This window comes from Strix uralensis, chromosome 2, assembly GCF_047716275.1.
Source record: "Strix uralensis isolate ZFMK-TIS-50842 chromosome 2, bStrUra1, whole genome shotgun sequence".
Lineage (NCBI taxonomy): Eukaryota > Metazoa > Chordata > Aves > Strigiformes > Strigidae > Strix > Strix uralensis.
Window position 1 is genome coordinate 104,635,463 of NC_133973.1, and position 24,132 is coordinate 104,659,594.

The 24,132-nt window shown below is 41.2% G+C and overlaps 1 protein-coding gene across 7 annotated transcripts in view; it reads right to left on the reverse strand.

Annotated features, from left to right (window-relative positions):
• ENOX1 (ecto-NOX disulfide-thiol exchanger 1) overlaps positions 1–24,132 on the reverse strand; it is a 383,297-nt gene that overhangs the window by 98,442 nt on the left and 260,723 nt on the right. For 5 of the 7 annotated variants that reach the window (XM_074859609.1, XM_074859606.1, XM_074859611.1 and 2 more), the window contains 3 exons: positions 9,411–9,584; positions 7,470–7,676; positions 584–817 (listed from right to left, as the gene is read on the reverse strand). In XM_074859609.1, the coding sequence (XP_074715710.1) occupies positions 584–817; positions 7,470–7,676; positions 9,411–9,584 (615 nt within the window). The remainder of the gene's footprint in view (positions 1–583; positions 818–7,469; positions 7,677–9,410; positions 9,585–24,132) is intronic. The other 2 variants (XM_074859612.1, XM_074859613.1) reach the window with 2 other exon arrangements.

Consider the following 24,132-nt stretch of genomic DNA (forward strand, 5'->3'; position numbering starts at 1 on the left):
CTTAGAAAAAAAACACAAGCAAGCAAACACATACCAAAACAAGACGCTATCTTGCACAAGTAATTCTAACCCTAAAGAGGGAATGAAAGAATGGATGGTGTGTGTCAGAGATAAGTTGTACCCACTGCATCTGAAGAGCATGTTAAAATGCAGCTCATGATGGCAATTTAAATGCCAGGAATTGGGACAGTCGCATGCATGTACTGTAGTAACATATCAGTCAAGTGATAAAGACATTTTAAGTATCAGGCCTTTAATATGAGGATGTTTGCAACAGGTTTTCTTATTATGAGACCATTTCCAAGGCAGATGATGACAGCAACTGAACAGAAAGAAACCCCAGTGTAGTATTCTGAAGGTTGTGTTTTAGCTGTTAAAGCACAGGTAGATGAACAGACATTATACATTTCTAGCAGGTGGGTGAGTATCATTACCATTGGCATAGAAATGGCAGAGGAACGAGGGAAAGCTAACAGGGCAAGTAATGAAATACATCGGAGAGAAATCAGCTCCCCTGCTCTGACTTCTGGATGGCTCTTGCTCTTAAGGAATAATACACTGAAAAGTATCAAATGCTGCTTACCTTTCAATTTTTCAGCCAGCAAAGCAGCTTCGTGTTCAGAATAATGCATTATTGCTGGAGGAGAAGGAGGGCGCAGTCTGTCTTCTTCCATTTTGCGTCTGTGGCGTTCTTCTCTGGCCAGCATTCTTTGTTTGCATTCCCATTCATAAAAGTCATCTCTTGCCTGAGCAAAATCAACATGAAGGCGACCTGAATCCTTTTTGTCTGTGCTAGATCCTAATCTCATGCGGTAACCTGAAATCAACAAGCAGAACTAACTGTTGCAGGACTTCTTTGCTTATTTTTCTCTTTTTTTTCCCCTCAAGTGCAGCTAAGTAAAAATGTACATTAACAGATTCCCACATATCTATGCAGGATCTATCGGTCATTGTGTTTTCACAGGAAGATAAATGTTCATCCACACATTTTTCCTCGCAATTTTCTGCATCACCTATCAACATAGTACATGAGCTGAAAAGTTGACCCAAGCATACAGAATCTACATTCTTGTTTAGAACTCTCTCAAAATATGTATTTTTTTTACTTGATACTCCCAACCTTTATAAGTGCAAAGGGCAGCTAAATCAAAAAAAAAAAAACAAACAAACAAAAAAACACTACTAAAAAAGTATATGTTTTGGTCTGAATGTAGAGTCTTTCTTCCCCTGATCCTGTCGGGATCATGTACAGTTTAGTGTTTTTCTCCAGCCTGACAAAGGAATTGGAAGTATGGGAAAAGGCTGAATTTTATAAAAATCATGACTACAGATGAATGAGAAAATTGGGCTACATAAATTCCTGTGCCACAAAGAGGGTGGTGGCATCACTGCATTGATGCTAGATCTCAAAGTTTGAGGCCTTACAATTGCAAACATTACTTCCCAATCCCCCACTGGAAATAATCTGGCAGCAAACATATAAATCACCTACAAATGAATTGAGTTCAGCGGTCTTTAAAGTAATTTTAAAAGTGTGGATGGATTTATGAGACATTTGCAAGACCCCTTTCAGAACAAATAATGAAACTCGTTGTGCCTCATCTTTCGTGATGTTCTACAAATTCATAATTGTATCTTATGCTAAAGCTAGAAGACTGCAGGGGCTTTAAGTCAGGTGCTAAACAGCAGTACAACAGGGCCCTGCTCTGAACTAAACCCCTTGACTGCTGTCAGAGGACAAACAAATCATGTTAAAGCTATAAAAGGAGCTTTTCGTGACCATAGTGTGGAAGAACATATGCTGGGCACCTATCTTTTTTTTTGAGTTTTATTTACAAGGCTGAAAGATACTCACAGAACAGCTTCTCTAACTTTTAAAATGCCGATTCAGAGGAAGTGTGAGAAAACACTACATAGAAAGCTGCAAACGGAGCCTTCAGATGCAGGTAAAATTAATTAGTCTTCACAGGACTAGCTCTAATTTCTCCATGCCAACCCACTGCAGTAGCCTCAGAATCAGAGCAGCCCAGCAGAGACTTCTCAAATCATGGGATGCTGCGGGGATGAACTCTGTGTTGAGCTAGCACATAGAAGGCTCTTCAGAAACACACACTACTACAACCACTGCAGGGTCAGGAAACTCCTGTTCAAAATGGCAGGAAAAATGGTGTTTGCTGCTTTTGAACAGCAATCCAAGAGAACCTGCCTTTCAGTCTCATGGCTTGCCTGTGGTTTGAAGAGCTTCAGCACATCACCACCACAGTTAAAACTCAGTTTTGAACTCTCTCCGGGGACAGAAAGCTAAGACTTGTGTAGTAGATTAACAGCATCTTTGCAAAACTGCATATCTAGGCATACTCTGTTTGTTTTACTGCTGGAAAAACATCCTGCTGTATGAACACAAGGGACTGTCTGTTCTACAGCGCATATGAGACAAACACTTCAAAGTCTTTAAATATCCATATATGTAGTGATCCTTCCAAAAAAACCAATCCGTGTGCCTTTTGATTTGACATTTTCCTTTCAAACAGCTTGTGGATTTCAGCTAAGTAGCCTGTTAGTGAGGAAGAGGTGTGACTTTCATTTTCCTGCAAGGAGCCCAAACCCAGGTGAAAAATTTGAGCTAAGTGTTTCAGAGGTCCTTCAAAGCCAGAAGGCATCAAAGACTTCCATGGAACTTACCAAATCTGGTCTCCAAGGTTCATGAGCTTGAGGTGAAGTAGAACTGAATATTACAAGAGAGGCAAATGAGGTGATTGATTGTTATTTTAAAGCCCCCTTTATTTTGCTCTGCTTTCTCTTGTCTAGAGGAGTAAACACTACTTTTTTCCCCAGAAGGCCATTTGTGATCATATATGTAGCTCTAGTCACAAGGTGTTGAAGGGAGGCGTTACAGATACACCATATTCAGTGATACATAATAGAAGAAGAGTGTGGGTAACCTTTCAGAGCTGGGTCCTGAACTAATGAGAGAGCAATTATATAGTTTTATCCACAGAGGTGTAGGCAGAGGGGTCAGCCAAAAGGGATCAGTGGTGCATCTATCCCCGATAACCATGACAAATGTTAAACCCCCCCAGCCTGACTCACCAGCTGCATTCCTCAAACAGTGATTGCTCTGGGTCAAAACAGCATTATCAGCAATGTGAAAGGACACTGCCAAGGTGCCAGGTCTCATGAACCTAAAATTAGATCTCCCAGCTGGGCTGTACTTTCCAGGAAGACACAATCTCTCTTCCTCTCCCCCCATCTTTCATCTCCGCTGGCAGGAGCACACTGGGCGTCGACAGAGTGAGAAACATGGCATCGCACAACGCAAGACTCTTGTGGACCTCAAAGCCCCACTTAATCTGAATAAAGAACTAATGAAAAGGACTGTGTATCTACAGGCTGTGTGTGCACCAGCAAAGCTGAGTTTTGTTAAAGTGGCCCTCATATTTGAAGTAAATGGGGATAATGCAAAAAAAACCCCAACCGCTGAACAGTGTAAATTGCAGTTTAAAACCCAGTACCCAGTATAGCACTGGACAAATGGTTCCCTTTAGGTAACCAGTTTAAGTGTCTCCAAATTAACAGATTTTTGAAACTGCCCATGAATCACACCAAAAAAATCTGACTGCTTTTTTAACTCTTAAGACTGAAGGTGGTCGGCCAGCCAGGTGGTTTCCACCAGCACAGAAACTTAGAATAACCTGGGTCAGAAGGGATCTTGGATGTCACCTAGTCCAATCCCTCTCTCAGAGCAGGGTCAACTTCAAACTCAGATCAAGTTGCTCAAGGCCTGGCACCTTTCCCTGAAGAAAAACAGTGAACTCCTTTGGCATGGCTTCCTGCACCGTCCTAAACAAGGCTTTGCAGACACTACAGGACCAATGGTAAGGCCAGTGAAGAACAGATACTTGATGGGTTCATACCCAGCAAGACGCTGTGTAGCAAGGGGTGCACAACTGGCAGGTCTTATTTTGTACATGGGATCCCCAGGCATCCATCTGGGTTGGCAACTTTGAGCTGCAGGGTAGCTGGGAGGCTCGCTCTTTTCCAGTGGCTCCTTATTGATGTTCAAAGGTATCTGAATGTATGAGAGAACCACCTGCCATTGTCTCCGCCTCATTCATGGGCAATGAATTGCCTTCACAGACCCTTTTCCCCATCTCTTTGCTCAGGACTGCAGCTAGCAGTAACTGCGTGCCTGGCTTGTCATTTTTAATTTCAGTTGCACACACAATGGCAGAGGAAAAGACTTTGAGAACTTGCCAAGATCCTCACTTTAAAGGAGCAGCAACAGGAAAAATTAATGAGGGTGCTAAATAAAAATCAAACACAGTATTTCCATATCACAGTCTAGTCAAAACTGTGGCTTGACTTACCTTTGAGTGTTGCTATATTGGGGACTGGCCAATAGCTGCTCTCTAACTGGGGATCTAGAGCAGAGTGTTGATGATGATCAGCAAGAACATATAATAAAACCAGTACACGGTACTAAATGGAAACCCACAGGGGAAAATATCAGCACAGGAAAAATGCATACAGAGGCTTTTGGGGTATAAACAGGTCTGTCTCAAGCCACCTGTTCGTCCCATATTTTCAATTCTAAGGCCATCAATATTTGCAGGTATTACTGAATTGTCAGCCACAAGAGTAAAGTACACACAGTTTGGAGAAAGAGCTTTCTCATGGGCTGGTATGTCGATTTTAGAAAGTGTTTTCCTCAGGAGATCAAAATGTAACTTTCAGGACTAAATGAAAACCACCCCTCCTCAAGTTAACTTTTTTATCATAGTCTTCTACCCACCTCCCAGTCTCCTTTTCATATACGTTTACTTGGGAATAGAAAGGAAAAAAAAACAGTGATTAAACTACTTGATGGATTTTGTAATCACTTGTGCTGTTCTGATGATAAGCACAGGATAAATACAAAGTTTGATGAGATTAGATGGGGTAGACAGATAAAACTGATTAGGTAGACAAAATTATCATTATATTACTGATATCAAAGGCATGACTTTCCCCTAATATAACACACACACTATATTAACCACAAATTCTCTTTGTATGTCTCTTTTGTCTCTTACAGGGAAAAGAAAACGCCTTAACAATATGCTTTATCCCCACTATTTCAGAATACATTATGTTTGTGAATGGAATAAAGACTGGTTAAAAACCACCAATATTTCAGTACAAATAAAACATGCCCCTGCCTAGTGCCAGACCTCCCTCCTCTGCCGTGGTGGAGGGACAGTCAGTGCTCCCTGTTTCATCTGCAGAGTTCAGCACTGGTGAAAAGAAGTGAAACTTGGCTGCAGCGTACCCCTGCTTTTTCTCCTCCTCCCTATCAGCTCCACTGGTTCTTTCCCTGATCTTATCAGAGATACATGTACAACACTTTAGAAGAAAGAAGAACTGTGGAGGAAAAGACAGATGGGGAGTGAGGCTGCAGAGCAGACGGTAGGAGGAAGCGTAGACAGCAGTGCAACTGTGACGAAAGGAAACGGAAGAAGGAAGGATGGATCAGGAACTTGGAAATAAACTGGGAGAAAATTCAGGATGAGGAAGGATGAGGAAGGGAATCTGTCATCTCCATCTCTGCTCACTTCCCTTATTCTGAATGCATACTCTAGTATGTTATGAATGAGGACTCACAGCAGCACAGGCAATTTCCTATCTCTAATCATCAAATCTGGTTCTCCAGGATTTAAGGCATACAAAAATAAAATAAGACTTGACTTGGAGTGAAGTAAGGGTGCAGTCAACTGCCGAGAAGCAGGAAACAGAGGGACACTGGCTCTGACCCAGGGTGGCAGCCTGTACGTTTCTGAGCTTTTCTTTGGTCTCCTTCTTGCCACTGTATCATATACAGTAATACCAGCTCCTACTGAACCTAGTGTGTCCCTCCTCTGCTCCATTCCTTGTGGAGATGGGGCTCCCTAGACACAAGTTGGAAGCTGGGAAATGTGCTACTGCTTCTTATTACTGTGATGCCTGTAACCTGTCCCAGTGAACTACAGCATAATGTGAATAAACAAATAAACAGGAATGATGGAAACTGGGAAGAGAGGATGAAGAGGGAAAAAGAAATGAATTGAAAATTAAAAAAAAGAAAGGAAAAAAAACCAGGGTGGAATGAAGATCTGGAAGAAACCTGAAAATACAGCAATATTTCAAAGAAATCTTTATATAGACCTCATAAAACTCACAATTTTCTGTAGCATTTCAAACAGATATTTAAAGCAAGCACCAAGTTAGAAAAAACTCCCACAAACCCACATATTTCAAAAGTTCTGATACTTTCTTTTCTTTCTTTTTTTCATTTTAAGATGTAGTTGATAGTGATTTGAAAGACTACTTATTTCTAACTGTGTGAGCTTCCTATGAACACCTACAGGACATTGAAGTTATGTCCTTACTGCTAAACAGAAGATGGTCGGGGTAGAAGCTCAAACAAGATATCTCTAACCATTAGCTGCCTCCCAGGCTCCATTTTGGATGGTCCTAGTGGGTCCCTTCGAGGTCATCCTACACAGAACGGGTGGCCGTAAGCCAGTCTGTGTCAGCTTGTCTTGGCCAAGGAGCAGTCCTTGGCCCTTGTTTAAGAATATGTTGCATGTGAGGTGAAAGTGTTATACTACACTTGTGGGGCAAAACAATGTTCGTGAGTCTCTCCAGGACCCAGAAAGAGAGATGAACCAGCCTGTGGAGACAAATACATACAAGGGATGGGATCCAGCTCAGAAAGGTGAAGAAGGGCTCAGTTAGGAAGCCAACCCTCATATGAAGGAGCCTGTAACCTTAAGAGAACACTGACAGTCACTGAAGCCTGATATGTGAAAGCAGAAATTTTTTCATAGTTTTTCTTCTTTCTTTTTTACTTTTTTGCCTGTGAGTTAAGAGGGTTTTTTTGTCTGTTCCTCTGTTGGAAAATAAAAGAGATTCTGAAATTTTACACATGAGTTTCTGTGGCTTTTGTTGTCCTCAGAGGCAAGAGACGTAGCCTACAGGTGGGGCTAAGAATCTAACCCATGCGGTAGCTGAACACATGCACACATAAAAGCAGACTTTACTCAGACTGCACTGCAAATCTATAAAAATATGCCAGTGAAATTACCAGCCTATCAGAGAAATTGGCACTGGAAAACAGCAGCGTTCCTGGCCTAGTGCCCTCCTCTTTCCACAACCTGTGAGCAAAACTATATAAACCTGTGTAAATCGAAAATAAGATTGTTCTGTAGTGAATTTCAGGATCTGTTGCATTGTTGTGGGATAGCAGGAAATTGCTCCTGGGTAAGCAACATACAAAACCATGCACAAGTCTTGGCAGACACAGAAATACAGAATTGCCCCTTGCCACTCCAAGCTACAGCCACTGAGCTCAAGAAAGACTTGCTGAGATAAAAGCTAAGAAAATAAGCAAACATTAGCATCACAAAATACAAATGAGAAGCAAGGAAAATCCATTAAAGAATGTGAAGTACCAGAAAGGTAAATGGCTTTATCAACCATGAACTCCTCTGCAAAACGAATGTGACAAAAATTCTTCTTGCTTTTCCGAATTGCTGTTATATCTCCACACTGCTCAAAGACTTCCTGAATAATTTCCTCCGTTGCGTTTTCTGGTAATCCTCCAACAAACACTGTTTTACACCCAGGAGGTCTCTCTCTTGTTGAAGGTGGTGGAAGATCTAAGTCAAAACAGAAATCACATTGGAAAACAAAATTTGCCTTTTGATCCATTGGCTCTATTCATTCCCCTAATCAGTTCTGGACAGCAACATAGCATGGAGGCGGGAGAGAGGGAGAAGCAAAATAATCGAATATTGCAGAGATTGTCCAGAAACGATTACTTGAATCTAAACTTTTTCAAGTTTTAGGTGGTGTTTCAGAGATTAATTCCTGCCACTGTGGGTTGTTCTCCAGGACAGACGGTAAGGTATAAAAGGAGCTTTCTTTTCCCTGCACAGTCACATCAAAAAAAGAAAATATTCTGTTTCAAAGCAGGGGAGCTTCTGCAACTGATTTGACCCCAAGCACAGATCTCAAGCACTGGTGCAGTATATTCAAAAGCCTGAACTTTACCATCTCTGGCTTGTACCCGTCACTCGCCACACTCGCCAAGTGTGTGGGCCCTCTGCAAGCAAGTCCATGCTGCATACACCCTGGGCACTTGGGCTCGACACCTTTCCCTGGTCTTAGCATAGTTTCATTTCTATCTCAGCATACAGGAACACAGCAAACAGAAAAACAAAGTGGGAAGCACGATGAAGTGACAGCATGATGAAAATGCTCTGCCGGTTATCTGTTTTGTCTTGTTGCCAGATAATGGAGCGGACGCCAGCACACAGGAAGGATAACCTCACTGTTTACAAGTGCTCATGAGGTGGAGTGGCTAGAAATGTTATTTTTATGTATATATGTACAGAATATATACACACTTAAATCAGGAAAGTATTAAATTTTTGAAGGCTGTATAAAAATATACTCTGTCATAACACTTCACCTTGTTTATATGTAGATTGCTAGAGCATTTCTCTAAAAGTAATTCTCTAAGAAGGAATCTGATTGGCATGATTTAGTTTTTTGGCCCTTTAACACAGTAAATGGGGTTACAACCTTGAAATATATATACATATTCACACACACAGCCAGATTGATTAAACCATGATCTGGGTACACTGCAAATCCAGAGCACCAGACTATTTGCTTAATTTTCTTATTTGTCTCCACAGTGATAGTGAAAGCTGATGGTCTGATGGCTCTGAAACTAAACTCCTGGGGTTAACATACACAAAATCAGGCTTTGTACCTGAGCTGTTGGCTCAGTGGGAAGAATCTTCCATTTGCACCGAGTCCCATAAGGGGCAGAAGGAAGCCTGGTCCCTTCTCTCAAAGAGAAGGAACTCATCTGCTATGCTGCCCTCCAAAAAATGGCAAGAGAGGAGCTGTAGTCCCCCTTTTGCTCCATCTCCCCCAGGGAGGGACTGGAGCTAGTCAGCATTTGGGTGCAAGGTGCTGTGTTCAGGGGCACAAGACCAGATTGGTCCCATGTAACTGCGGGCACCTGAAGGTGAGCACGGCGATGATCAGCACTGTATGTATAATCATTATATTTTGTGACATTCTGATCTACAGGAAAGACAGATTTCTACTATGAGAAGTGTGGATCTTCAGGATCTGTTAGCTTTGTTTAAGTAATTATTTTTGGTTTTTTGTACGAACTGTCTAAGTGTTTTTACACAACCTTACAGAGACGAATACATAAGCTCTGATACCATACCATGCTTTACACACAGAGTAGACTTTAGAAGGAAACACCATACTTGCCTACACTCTATTTAAAACCCATAATTTTTATTAGATAAAAAATATTTCATGCAATATATTTAGGAAAGTAACATTCTTCCATCAGATTCACTTACTTGGGTTTGGAGGGAAGAGCGTGCAGCTTTTGCAGTGAATTATTTCTTTGACTACAGGCACATCTGTTGGTGGTGGTGGCGGCACTAACCCCATGCCTGGTATCATTGGGTTAATCGGAGTGATTCCAGTCATCATGCTAAGGCTTGGATCAAAGCCTGGTACACAGATTGAATCTGTAAATATATAACATAAAATCCTGGCTTATAAATCTTGAAACTACTTGTTACTATTTTCTTGCACAGACAGTTTTGCTTTAGGCTTTTTTTCCCCCCAAGCATCATTGTTAAAAAAAGGAGAAGGGAAAAGGAAAAACGGAAGAAGGAAAAAGGCAGAGCAATAGGGAGGAGAGAAGGAGAGGTAGATGAATTTTCAGTGAAAAAAAATAAACTATGCATAAAGAAGGGAATGTTACATAATTTAAAATATTAATATGACTGAGTAAAACACAGCACATTAAAGTGTAAAACCATACACAATGAATATCTGTTATTATCTAGGAATGCAATTTTCTGTTTCATAATGCTACTGTGGTGTTTACATTCCCTTCTGACCAGGGCATACAAAGAATATAATTTAACATAGATATGCCCTCTCCATCTAATTGTCAGACAGATTTATCACAACACAGCCTTCTCACATAAGTGACCTTGATTTACGAATAGTAGAGAAAGATCCATTTCTGGCTGTTTTATAGAAGTGCAGTTAGCCAAGACTTCTAACCATTTCACCCTGGAATATGAAGTTTCAGCTGTGTAGAATGGGGTCTTTTTGAACCTTGGAATGAATTCCTTCTTGTCCTGTTATTTAATAGGATTAGTAGATACTCTTCAACACATGTATTATTAAAATATACTACTACAGCCCATAAAGTAAAATGCATATTTGGCAAACGTTACTCTTTTTCCTTCCTGATCTCTTTGCCAAGACTTCCATACATATTATTTAAAGCTGAAAGATTTACTGGGGAGCACCAGTGCTGTAACATCAAGAATTGTAATAAGCAGATGTTTCAGATGAACTGAGAGCCAACTTCTGAAATTTGCTTTCGTTAAAAACAAGGCTTTGGGTTTCTTGAGGCATAATGAATAAAATATTTTGAGAGACCGAACTTTTTGTTGGCATAACACTGCTGCTATTTGGCATCATTAATTATTTAAAAGAGGAGAGTTACTTTGGTGTTCCATGGGTTTTCTGCTGAGTTTTCTGACTAGCAACTCGAAAGTATCTAATGATACATGTAAACACGAGGTATGGTAGCTTGGGAGCTTGTTTATTTTGAAGAAGCAAAGAGGGAGACAACTTCTTCTCTAGTATTTTTATACATGTATATATATAAATATTTAGGAAATTTGAGCTACATTTACTACAAGACAGCATGATCAATGGAACGTGACCAAGCAGGTCTGTTTCTTCATCTTAAATCTGCTGCTGAGAAGCCATGTGATCCTGGGTCAGCCCGATGACCTTTCTATATCTTAATGTCTGCATCTGCAAAACAGGTACAATAATACTCACTTACTGGGGAGGATTACCTCACATTTTTATAGCACTTTGCAGGTGTAAAGCACTCTGTGGGGGCTAAAAATTAGCATTATTATTCCTGTGAAACATCCATAATCATCTTCGCTGGGAAAGACAACTGAGTATTGAGAACCTCTACTCCAATAGAGCTCATATCTATCTCAGCTGCAAGCTCCCTGCTCTCCATGCACTGACTGTGAGCCTTCAACACTTTCAGACAGTTCTGTACAACAAGCGTAGCAAGCGCATAGCAAGCAAGGATTTGCTTTAGGCTTATTGAAGACCAGTATTAATGAAAACTCATGATATTACATTACTTTCTTTTAATAAGTGGGCTTATGAAAAAGGATTTTCTTTGGTTGTGATGCTTTTCTTTCAATATCGATGTATATTCATTGCTTTTCAGATTCAGCTTTGAAACTTGGTGCCTGTCATTTATTCCATGGGATGCAGTGGTGGCCTTATTAAATATTCATGGCTAGTGAATGCTGGGAGATAAAGTCAGAGGTGAAAGGGCAACATACAATTCAAAGAAGACCTTAGGCTATGCTAATTTACTTGACCTCATCTTTAAAAGTCAGACTTTTGACAGTCGCAGCAGGCCATCCGGTGCAGCTCTATCCTGCTGTGGGTGGAAGTCCATCATTACCACTCGCTGCTAAAGTGGCCTGCAGAGCTCCACCATAGCACTCAACACACTGTGTCATACCTGTCCTCTCCTAGGACCAGGGAAAAATGGCACTGGAAAGATGCCAAGCAAGGCATCTCGTCCATCCCTCTGTACAAATGTAGGATCAGCTACAGTCCTAGCCAGATAAGAAATTTCATATTCAATCCAATATCCATAGTAGACACATAGCATTCTCAGGCAAGTATGGAGCAGGTGGAAATGTACAAGAAGATGGACAGATGGGCAAGTTCTTCCTGTCCCGTATGCATCTTTCAGGTCCCACGTGGCAGCCAAGGAGAAACATCATCATCTGACAAATGCTACCACAAGTTGTATTTAACCACTGCTGTTCTCTCTTTAAGACAATTACTACATACATTTCAGCTTCTCTACAGGAGTAGTGAACTGAAACAACAGCAAACTCTGCCCAAATCACAGACGCATGCTCTCACCCAAAGCAAAGATGTCAGGTTTCAATAAGGTACAGTTTTCTGAATATTCCTTTGGCAGTGGTGCAGATACAGAGAAAAACAAACCTAAGGAAGATGGCAACAAGGAAATTCACGTCCACAAACACTGCAAGCATGGCATTGAAAGCGAGCTGGGAGGGAGAGCGTTTAGGTTGCATGCCAATAAAAGGTTTGTGATTTAAGTGGAAGAATATTATTTGCCATTAATTTCTGCCACATCCAAGGAAATGTGACTTTGTAAGTAACTTTGTCTGCGTTAAATAAGTACACGGCTTTGTCATCAGTTTCTTTTACCGCTGGAATCAATCTACAAGAGCACAAGCAGAGTGCTGGGGACCAACACTCATGAAACTTCCTTCTAGGTGAGCTGGGACTCCATGCCTCCAGAAGGTGACTGTGCTGAGATATATTGAAGAGGACTCAGTCAATAATTCTTGAAATCTAATTCCATATCTTCCAGGCACTAATCTAAACCCCGCTAAGGTCAATAGCAAGACTACTGAAGGCATGAACAGCTTTTAACCAGGACCAGGTTTACTTTCTCTGTCCTCTTGAATAAGTTGTTTCAGTTTCCCAATATGTTAAATAGAGAATGAAATGCTTTCATACATCACATGAGCACTGAGAGGATGCACAGGTACCATTTGCAGAGCATCCTGGAAATGAAAATCATTCTCTGAATACTAAAAACTATTACTATGCATTGCAGTGATGGAAAATTCAGCTAGATCTTCTTCAGATCCTCAAAGAGATTGGTGGCGCTTGCCTCTACAGAGAAGCTGATGCATGCCACCTGCATATTGCTGACAAACCATGAAGAGACCCTACAGATGGGATGTCCAAAGGAAATACTGGTCTGGACTCTGTGGTGCAGAGAAAAAGGAACTGATAAAGTCACTGGAAAGGAAAGTCAATAAATTTTCCACATCTGTGATAGGATCCAGAAAAATCCCAAGTTTAACTATATTAATGCTACTGAGTGGTGCAATAATAGAAATTGGATATATAGCTCTTGTCTAGGGACAGGGGATGATCATTCATCAGCACCACCACTGCAGTCTGCTCCACATCCTGGCATAATGACCATTTGGAGCAGGACCAGGACACCCAAGTTAGAGCCAGAGACAACTCCTGTTGAACTTACTGGTAAGTTTGTTGGTCTTCAGAATCAAAGATACTGATAGAGTTATGCAGGATTACAAAAAATGGGAATCAAGCCTGTCCATATATGGTTTTTTAACAGATCCATTTGGATATATGATTATTAAGATACTGTAGACATGAATATGCTGCACTAAATACAGAGATACATTAAATTTCTATACTACACATCTGAAGAGTTAAACAAGTAGTATTTTATACTTCCAGTGATCATAACATCATTTTTCAAGGGATCTATATATATATTTATGCAGCTAGGTAAGGGTTTATGATCTCTTGGAATCATAAAAACCAAGTTGGCAGAAGAGAGTCTACATTTGAAAAATTATAATATGTAATTATTAAATGAAATCATTAAAATGGAAAGTAATCAGAGATGATGAAGAACTTTAAGCATGGAAAAGCACACATTGTTCAAGTTAGAATCCCTGTGGATACTGTATATAAGGCTTGAATATTCACACATTTGTACAAGAAAGTAAAAGCATCGAACATCAATATTTTCAAGTCTACGTTCTGCCTAAATTTGGCAAAACGAGTTAATTCCTGTTTCATCTAATAAGAAATTGGCATGGTGGAGAACAATTAAAACCTCTGAAGAACAAATATCTGGAATTGGCAGTCAGAGATGCAAGAACAAAAATCTTGAACACTTGGAATAATTTTTAAAGCTCCTTTCTCTTTAAAGTAGAATATAGAAAGAATAAAATATATCACATGAAATCTTTGAGTCTGGAAAAAATAAAAGAAAAATAAAATCCCTTTAAGGATAACTATATTATAACACGAATGTAGTGTAAAACAATTGCTTTTATTAGTCTCCATTTAGGGAGTGCAGGAGTAACTTTGTCATCCATAAAAATAGCCACACAGTCTTGGAGAAGCATCCTCCTTTCCTTCTTTGGCAACAGTTGCTGTCTGAATCACCTTGTGTTTTTGCTACATTATGGCTCTGCCCAAATAACATGGATGCATACTCCTGCCAACTGTGCTTTTGGGGATTGCACTCCATCACCAATACTAATTTGCCACCACACTTCCACCAGCCCTTACCAGAAGTTATATATCTGCTCAATATTATTTTTTGAGGGTATAATTCCCTATATGATTCTCAGTATTAGCCCTTGGATGTGTCGTTTGTTTTGCCTGCAACTGCCAATTGTTTCTGTGGTGTTTTCTGACAGCTGCCAAGTTGTATTTCTGTTGGATGCATAAGAACACCCATGTGTGCAAACACGGATTTGTTTGTGTGCCCCTACTTGCATGCATGGAAAGTTTCCACCGTGGATATCGTCAGCCACGTGGCTCAGACCTACTGGTTGAATGGAGGCAGAGAGGTGGTCTGTGGTGAAAACAACAATCTGAGTGCAAAATAGCTAACCAAAATGAAAAACATTGCAGGGGTCCCCTTGGCTTGGAAGTGATGGCTTTATACCTAAGAAAAAAAGCCTATTTTTTGTTAGAGTTGAAAGATAAAAATAGCCTGGTTCCAGGCAGCAGCTGGTAACAAATGTAGTATGATGCTTGTTAAACTTTGGTTTCTGTGGAGAAAAAAAAGAAAAGCTTTTGGAGACTAGAGATTTGATTGTGTATTTCAGAAACACCATTGCTGAGTATTTTGAGACTGAACATAGAGTTGATCTCTAAAAGTTGAGATTTAAGTTTTCCTGAAAAAGGGCAAATCTAATATAGTGTCTGCCTCCCTTAAAACAAATATATATACACATCTATATGTGTGTATATGTATTACTTGGCAGTAGCAAAGAAAGAGTAGCTTTTTTTTTCTCTGAAATGAAGAAACAACCTTATCAGAATAAGAAAAAGGTTTTATTCTAAAAACTTCTCGTATTTTTATCTAAAATTCTCCCTCAAAACTATACAGTCTGCTAGTGTCTTTATCATCATGTCAGTCTCCTTTTTTCTGTATCAGTGATTAAGAATGAATATTCAGCTGCAAGCTAAATACCAAGGTTGGATCACTGTTTTCCTTGGACATTCAAATCTTACCATCTTCTGGGCTTCAGGAAGCTTTTGGTGGATGTCACTCATTTGGTCAGTATTATAGGGTTTCTCTCAATGAAACAAGCCTTTCTCACTGGAAAAAAATAAGACAAAAGTGGGAGTGGCAGTAGGGCACCAGATCACTGATATCCCAAGGAGATGTGTCAATTTAATTTGGTGTTGAGCCAGCTGGAAGAACCCAGTTGTGGAGAACAGCTAGCAGCCCCAAAGAGCCAGATCTCAGAATGCAGCAGTGTGACAGCCACTGGCATCTTCCAGTACATTTCCTTGTCCAGTTTAGAAGTCATTAAACTTCTAGACTTCTCTGTTTCTAAAATAGATGTTGTATTGTCTGGTAAACTTCCAGACACATTACAATAAACAAACACACAGGGAAAAAGTCTGTCAGCTCTTTAATTTGACCAGCACAGCCACTATCATCCTGTCTCAGAGCAAGGACTGTGGCCAGTAGCGGATGCCTAGGGAATCAGAATAAGAAATAGGCAGGTAAAGAGCAAACTATTTTTAGCTCGAACACACTTAGTGCTTACATACTGCCAGTGGTAGAGATCACAACTTAACAATCCTTTCTAGCAGGCACCTATTCCAGATGACTTGTTTTATACCTTTTCACTAAATCCTGTTGTGCACCTATTTATATTTTAAATCTGTTGGAACCTGTTTATATCTCTGGCTTTCACAGTGTGCTGGTATTAGGGCAGTAATAGAGAGGGAAATGTGCTTCCTTTGCTTTGCTAAAACAAGGTATTTGGCAGTTCCAGGCACACCTTCTAGTTCTTTCATCCTGAGAAATCATGAATAGCTGTTCCTTATTCACCTTATCCATAAGATTACGGATTTTATTTCTGCTTTTGTATTTTCCCATCTGTTTGGCCCAGGATCTTTGTCTCTGCAGAGCTGATACAAAGGAATATGGATATAGAACTTCTGACTGTGGCCCTTTTTAAAATCCTGAGAAGGTAACTGCATAGGCAGAGATGTCTTTGTAGGTGCTCATCTAGCCGTGAATTTTTGAAGAACTAAACATTAAAGACATGGGCAGATGCCCTTAAGTAAGCTCTGCACGAACCCAATTGATGAAGCCCCATTTGGGCATAGGACTTCTGCAGGAACAGGAGTAAGGCACGTACCATCAACGTGCATGTGTGTGCGCGTGAGTGAGCACACGTGCGTGTGTGTATGTATATTTGGAGGAGTGGAAAAGAGTGAATGAAGGAGGGTCAGGAAATCACCTCCTCGACCTCCAGCTTTCTCTGTTGGCTGCGGGATCTATCTTAACATCATTCAGCAAGAGCTATATTCTGTGAAACACAGCCTGGACTGTAACTAAAACAAGTCTCTAAGGGAATTTTGACAAAAATGGGGGATGAGAGGAATCCAGATGAATGTTTCTCATTAATAATCAACTAAGTTATAATTTATATGAACTCTACAGTGTCTGCCAGACCCACTCCATAAACAAAGCCCCTATAGCATCATCAAAACACTTGCCACTTAAAAATTACTTCTATGAGACATATATCACTGACAAAGCTTGAGGGCTGTATTATTGTATTTTTGCTTTTTTGAAGAAAGCGCTGTGTCTGCACAGAGGAGTAGCAGACAATCCCAAAGCTTTAGATGCTGTTCCTCAGAGCTGGTTATGCTGTAGCTGAAAATACTAAAAGCAAGTCTGGCCTCCTCTTGATCCCTGCCCACAAAATCACACAGCAAACACTATATTTAGAGCAATACACATGACAAAGACTAAATTAAAGAAAACCACCTTCTCTTTTTACAAGCAAATCATGGGGTGGATCACTCCTGGTTCATCTTTTATTGCCGCAGCACTTGGCACAACAGGACCCCAATTTTGTTCAGACCTTCTAATGCAATGCAAATAATAGGAGAGAATAGCAAATAATAATAATACAACAAAGTGTTACCACAATAGATGCCACTCTCCTCCTAAGATGTAACTTCAACGCTGTTGTGTAAAGAAATGCACAGTTTCATTATAATGTTATTTCTATCATCCCTTCTGCTTATTGATAGCCATCAGTGCCATTTTGACCTCAAAGGGATCTTGGACACTACCTGCCCATGGTGAATCTATTTAGTTTCCCCTTAGAACAGCTCTGCAAAGAAGTACCTGACAGGCAAGCCTGAGAATGAGCTGGAAAACTCAGAACTTGATGTTGAGGGAGTCTGATGACAGTTTGTCAGATTTTCACGGCTGACAGCTGCATATGTAAGAAGCTAAGTCAGAAAAAAATGGACTAATCTTAGTCTCCATCCACAATCAGTTGCTCTTCCATGTGTAAAACCCCATTGCCATTGTAGCGGAAACTTGTGGAGGTGAAAACTGAAGGGGGAAAAAGCAGAAAAATAGGAAAGAAGGGAAAAGGTGAAGAGAAAAATAAAAAGTAATACAGGGAAGGAGGTGAAGGAGAGGGAAAAATGAAGACAAAACATTGTTCTCTGGAACTTCTGTGTCATGGGTCCATGATCTATCCACAGACTGTTCTGACCAGTGCCAGAATTTTGAAGGATTCGTGAGTTTATAGCACCTCACGATGTCCAGAGTGCTGACCTTCCCAGTGTCCCTGCTGCTTAAGAACCGCTCCATGCAGTAGGAACAACGGGCTTCGTCCATCTCCTCATCAATAAATCACTTCCCCATATGGGGTCAGTCACAAGTTCATTGTGAAGAAAATAACAAAACTGCAAATTCTGCAGACTGCCACCTGATCCCCAGTTAATAGCTTCAAAGCTGGTTTGTAAAAATATGGATCTGGCCAATATGCAAGATTGCTTATACAATGTAAAATGTGCACAGCTGTTATTCCCTGACTTTCAAAAGTCATTGTGCACTCACTCTATGCTGCTTGGGATATCCCTCTCCAGTTTTGGACTCATCATGGTGGGCTGTTCAGTAAGGCTAGCCTTAGTCAAACAAAGTAGCCTCTCTAAGCTCCCTCCAACAGAACCTCTTCATAAAGTAAAACTTTTGCTATGTTCCTTGAAAATGAGATCACCTTTTACCTCAGAGCTCTAGAAGATGAGAAAAGAAATAAATAAAACATGATTATATGGCTTAGGAACTGTTAATGGATTTTTCTTTGCTCGTTATCTAGGAAAGTGCTGTATTCCAGAAATTTAAGAGGCATTTGTATGGGCAAAAAAAGAAAAAAAGGTTATTGGAAGATATAAGCACCTAAGTAGATGTAAATGAATACTGTAAAGAAGTTGGAGAAATAGGAAAAATGTCAATTCTCAAGCTAGGCTAATACTGAAATATAATCCTTGTAACAGATGAAACATAAAAAGCCTCTAATGTGCAAAAGATGGTAAGATACCATCTTCTGGATATTAATGTGACCTCAGAGAAAATGGGGAAAAAAATTGAAATTCAGACATTCCATTGGACATTTCCCAAATGAAAACAAAAGAGACTCATTTTTCTCATGAATCATGAAAGAAGTTCTGGCTAGTAACTGGAGTTACCATGTGGATCCTTAAACTAGAATGCATAAAAACACGCTCCTTGCCTTTCCAGTGTCACAGGAGTAACAACAGCCTTGCCAAAAGTAAAAAGAAGCCATACAGTACAGAAAGGTGTATTCACCTGCATGGGAAAGTTCTTGGGGAAACACAAGAAAAACTGGGCTAAAAGATCCCTTCTAGCCCTCTAGCCCAGCAACCTGCCTCTAACAGCAAATCCCTAGTTTTGTCTAGTACCAGAACCTGACAATACCAAAGTGAAACTTCCATAGAATCATAGAATGGTTTGGGTTGGAAGGGACCTTAAAGATCACCTAGTTCCAACCCCCCTGCCATGGGCAGGGACACCTTCCACTAGACCAGGTTGCTCAAAGCCCCGTCCAACCTGGCCTTGAACACTTCCAGGGAGAGGGCAGCCACAGCTTCTCTGGGCAACCTGTTCCTGTGTCTCACCACCCTCACAGTGAATCCTTGCATCTAATCTAAATATACCCTCTTTCAGTTTAAAACCACTACCCCTTCTCCTATTACTACATGTCCTTGCAAAAAAGTCCCTCTCCAGCTTTCTTGTAGGCCCCCTTTAGGTACTGGAAGGCTGCTATAAGGTCTTCGCAGAGCCTTCTCTTCTCCAGGATGAACAACCCCCGCTCTCTGAGACTGTCTTCACATGAGAGGTGCTCCAGCCTGTTGATCATCTTTGTGGCTGGACCTCCTCTGGACTCACTCCCACAGGTCCATGTCCTTCTTATGCTGGGGGCCCCAGAGCTGGACACAGCACTCCAAGTGGGGTTTCACACAAGCAGAGTAGAGGGGGAGAATCACCTCCCTCAGTCTGCTGGTCATGCTTCTCTTGATGCAGCCCAGGATATGGTTGGCTTTCTGTCTGCAAGCACACATTGCCAGGTCACCTTGAGCTTCTCATCAACTACCACTCTTCTCCTCAGGGCTGCTCTCAATCCATTCTCCATCCAGTCTGTATTTGTGCTTGGGATTGCCCTGCCCATGTGCAGGACCTTGCACTTGGCCTTGTTGAACTTCATGAGGTTTGCATGGGCCCACCTCTCCAGCCTCTCAAGGTCCCTCTGGATGGCACATCCCTTCCCTCCAGCGTGTTAAGTGCACCACACCGGCTGGTGTCATCAGCAAACTTGATGAGGGTGCACTCAATCCCACTGTCCACGTCACCAACAAAGATGTTAAACAGCGCCAGTCCCAATACCAACCCCTGAGGAACACCACTCATCACAGCTCTTCACTTGGACATCGAGCCGTTGACCACAACTCTTTGAGTGCAACCATCCAGCCAATACCTCTTCCACTGAGTGGTCCATCCGTCAAATCCATGTCTCTCCAATTTAGAGACAAGGATGCCATGTGGGACAGTGTCAAATGCTTTGCACAAGTCCAGGTAGATGATGTCAATTCCTCTTCCCTTATCCACCAATGCTGTAATCTCATTGCAAAAGGCACCAAATTTGTCAGGCATGATTTGCCCTTAGTGAAGCCATGTTGGCTGTCACCAATTGCCTCCTTATTTTCCATGTGCCCTAATATCATTTCCAGGAGGATCTGCTCCATGATCTAGCCAGGTACAAAGGTGAGACTGACTGGCCTGTAGTTCCCTGGGTCTTCCTTTTTTTTGCCTTTTTAAAAATGGAGGTTGTATTTCCCCTTTTCCAATCATTGGGAACATCACTGGACTTCCATGACTTCTCAAATATGATGGATAGTGACTTAGGCCCTTCATCTACCAGTTCCCTCAGGACCCATGGATGTATCTCATCACGTCCCATGGACCTGTGCACCTTCAGGTTCCTTAGATGGCCTCAAACTCGATCTTCTCCTACAGTGGGTGGTTCTTTATTCTCCCAATCCCTGAGTTTGCCTTCTGTGGCTTGGGTGGTGTGACTAGAGCACTTGCCAGTGAAGTCTGAAGCAAAAAAAGTCATTGAGTACCTCAGCCTTCTCTATGTCCTGGGTAACCAGGTATCCTGTTTCCTTCCAGAGAGGGCCCAAATTTTCCCTAGTCTTTCTTTTATCACCAATGTACGTATACAGGTTTTTTTAAGCTTTTCTTGTTGCCCTTGATGTCCCTGCCAGATTTAATTTTATCAGGGCTTTGGCTTTCCTAACCTGATCCCTAGCTGCTGGGACAATTTCTTTGTATTCCTTCCAGGCTACCTGTCCTTGCTTCCACCCTCTGTAGGCTTCCTTTTTGTGTTTGAGTTTGTCCATGCATTTCTTGTTCATCCACGCAGGCCTCCTGTCATTTTTGCCTGACTTCCTCTTTGTTGGGATGCATTGTTCCTGAGCTTGGAAGAGATGATCCTTGAATATTAACCAGCTTTCTTGGGCCCCTCTTCCCTCCAGGGCTTTATCCCATGCTACTCTGCCAAGCAGATCCCTGAAGAGGCCAAAGTCTGCTCTCCTGAAGCCCAGGGTAGTGAGCTTGCTGTGCACCCTCCTCACTGCCCTAAGGGTCTTGAACTCCACCATTTCCTGGTCACTGCATCCAAGGCTGCCCTTGAGCTTCGCATTCCCCACCAGCCCCTCCTTGTTGGTGAGAACAAGGTCCAGCCCAGCACCTCTCCTTGTTGGCTCCTCTGTCACTTGGAGAAGCAAGTTCTCATCCACGTATTCCAGGAACCTCCTGGATTGCTTATGCCCTGCTGTGTTGTCCCTCCAACAGATACCAGGGTGGTTGAAGCACCCCATGAGGACCATGATCTCCCAGTCATCTCCAACACTCTACTGCTCAGGGGCTTCCTAAGCCAGAGGAAGTTCTGTGTCTACTTCAGGGTTATTTTTGGATGAGAATATCAATGAGCTTTATTGCATGGGATGTATTTCTCTTGGTGTCATCAATGAAGGTGACAGAAAGTCATCCTGTGAAATCAGATGGAAAATCTTTAGTGATGATATTTCAAACTTTTAACCAAGTTATTCTACATTCTACTTTTCCTTTAAAAGCCTGAGCAAACAGGCAGAGGAGAGACTTAAACTATACTGTTAAATGAGTGTTCCTGGCACACTTTTCGTAGTTTCTTTCATGTTAAAACATTTAAATAGCAGAGTCCAAATTCCTAAAACCATTATATCTTTAACCCACAGAGTACTGGAAGGAGGAAAGGTATACTAGAGGTAGTAAAAATTTGCTGTCTATAAATGAATGCAGTAAGAAGTCTTGATATCTTGTATTATCCCCTACTAGAACTGTATGACCTTCATACAGTCTATGGCTGTATTGTAGGACAATATTTGAATGCTCTGTGCATGGGCAGAATACCTGTTGGATTTGAATTTGATTAACTAACTGTTGAGTAAGTAATAAAGTGGTACTTGGTGAATTAATAAACTGTTTATTGGTTAAGAATTATCCAAGAATCCTATCTTGAGAAATACTATGCTACATAAAACATGATCTGAAAAGAAGCCAGAGTTGATAGCAGCAAGTAATGCTCCTGAGTGTCTATAAAAAGAACTGTCTTAATTAAACTCCAATGCACTATGACAAAGCTATTTTGTCAGATTTTGGCTTTAAAAGCCATCTAGCACCTCAGCAAAATGAAAACATTCCTATGGGCTTAGCTCTTACTGCAAATACAGAGTGTTAGCTACTACAACTCTTCAGGACCATGAGAAACCATTAAACTGCTTTACAGAAGCAGGTATCTTAGCTAACGGAAGGCTCAGACCACGGGCAGCATATCTCCATCCAAAACAGAAGGATTTGTGAGTTCATGGGTGTTTCAAGCAGGTATGGCCTGAGAACTGGGTAGCGATGTGGGGAGGAATAGAGTGAGGTGTGGTGATGAGAGAGCTTGCAGACAGACATAGATGACAAAGGATGTAAAATCAGACATGAGTGACTTGAAAGAACAAGCATTTTGCATTGAGGAATATGGGACAAAAGTCATATAAACCAAGAGAATGGAAAGTATCATCCAAAGTATGATTCCTTCTACATTCAGAAGAGGAAAAATAGCAAAAAAGACCATGGAATTGAGACACAGTGCTCAGGCAACCACCTCTTCTCCCTTTGCTTTGGATATCCCACAGCACCCTCAGCTTTGGACTATCTATCTGCAGTACCCTCAGTTTTTAGCTAGACACCTGCCAGAAGGGATGGTAATAAAGTGTGCTAGACAAAAACACGAGTATGTTGCTTATGAGACAGGACATGTTTTTATACTTTCCATTATAACATCTGTGATTTGACCTGTGTTCTCAAACACAAACAAATAAATAGAAAAGATTAAATAAATATAAGTTTTAAGCTTCCACATGTTAACATTGTCTTGATCTGCGGCTGGTAAGTTCATGAATGTAATGCCATGCTTGAGCTAAAAGTATTTAGAATGGTAGTTTCTGAAACACCTCTTAATTAGCTAAGGCTTCCTCTGGACCACCTCTCCCCTTCTAAAATTTCACAGGGTTTGAAAATTTCCCGATGTATTCACTGCAATTCAAGATAATCTTTCTTTTCCATCTACGAATCTGACTGACTGTTTTTAAATGTTGATGCTATAAGCACAAGGGCCCTCTCAGCTCTCTGAAATGCCTATTTTAGGCAGTCAAGACTCAATGGTCGAATGGCCAGCAATGGTGGTAACTGGAGTACTCTTCATGGCTGGTAGAGAAATCCCAAATGCGATATCCCTAGCTTCATAATAAAACAATTCCCCTTCTTCAATACACTATTTGAGTGCAGTAATTATTCCACTGACAAATTTAAAAGAGGCTTGACATTAAAACAGTGTCAGGAAAGTGTGCGTCATGCTAAGGTAAATAAGAGTAATCCATATGTCTGAAAGCTGTTATTTCAGCCTTTCAGCAGACTTAGACAGACATTTCTGGATCCTTTGACATCTGGGTCACAACTGTAAAGTTTTCCAGCACAAGTACAATAATTATAACATTATGACTATCTTTTTCAGCTCATCTCCATTCCTTTTGCATCTCCCACAGAGAAGAAAACCCTTCTCTCCACCATCTGGGCATATCTCTAGTACACGGAAGGACATCAGCAGCCAGAGATGCCAGAGTAGCCAGCTGCTCTGCAGGCCTTCCTCCCCAGGGCCTCAGTACCAAGAGCCATTATCAATGGAACGGTGCGGACTAATAAACCTTGATTTTGGCAAATAGCCCAGGGGCAGCCAGCTGGGATAGGTTAAATTGTCCTGAGGTTCTTTTAAGCTACTCTGGGACCTCTGCAGGGCAGTGCACAGAACTGGGTTAATGCTTTTGGCCTCCAGTGACTCCTTCCATCTCTCCTGTCTCTCACAGCTAGGGGAAATGCATGCCTCAACTAATAATAACTCAGTGCTGAGCATGTGGAGAACACTGTGCCAAATATCAAACAGCTGGAGCTCTCTGGCCAGCCATTAGCTAGCC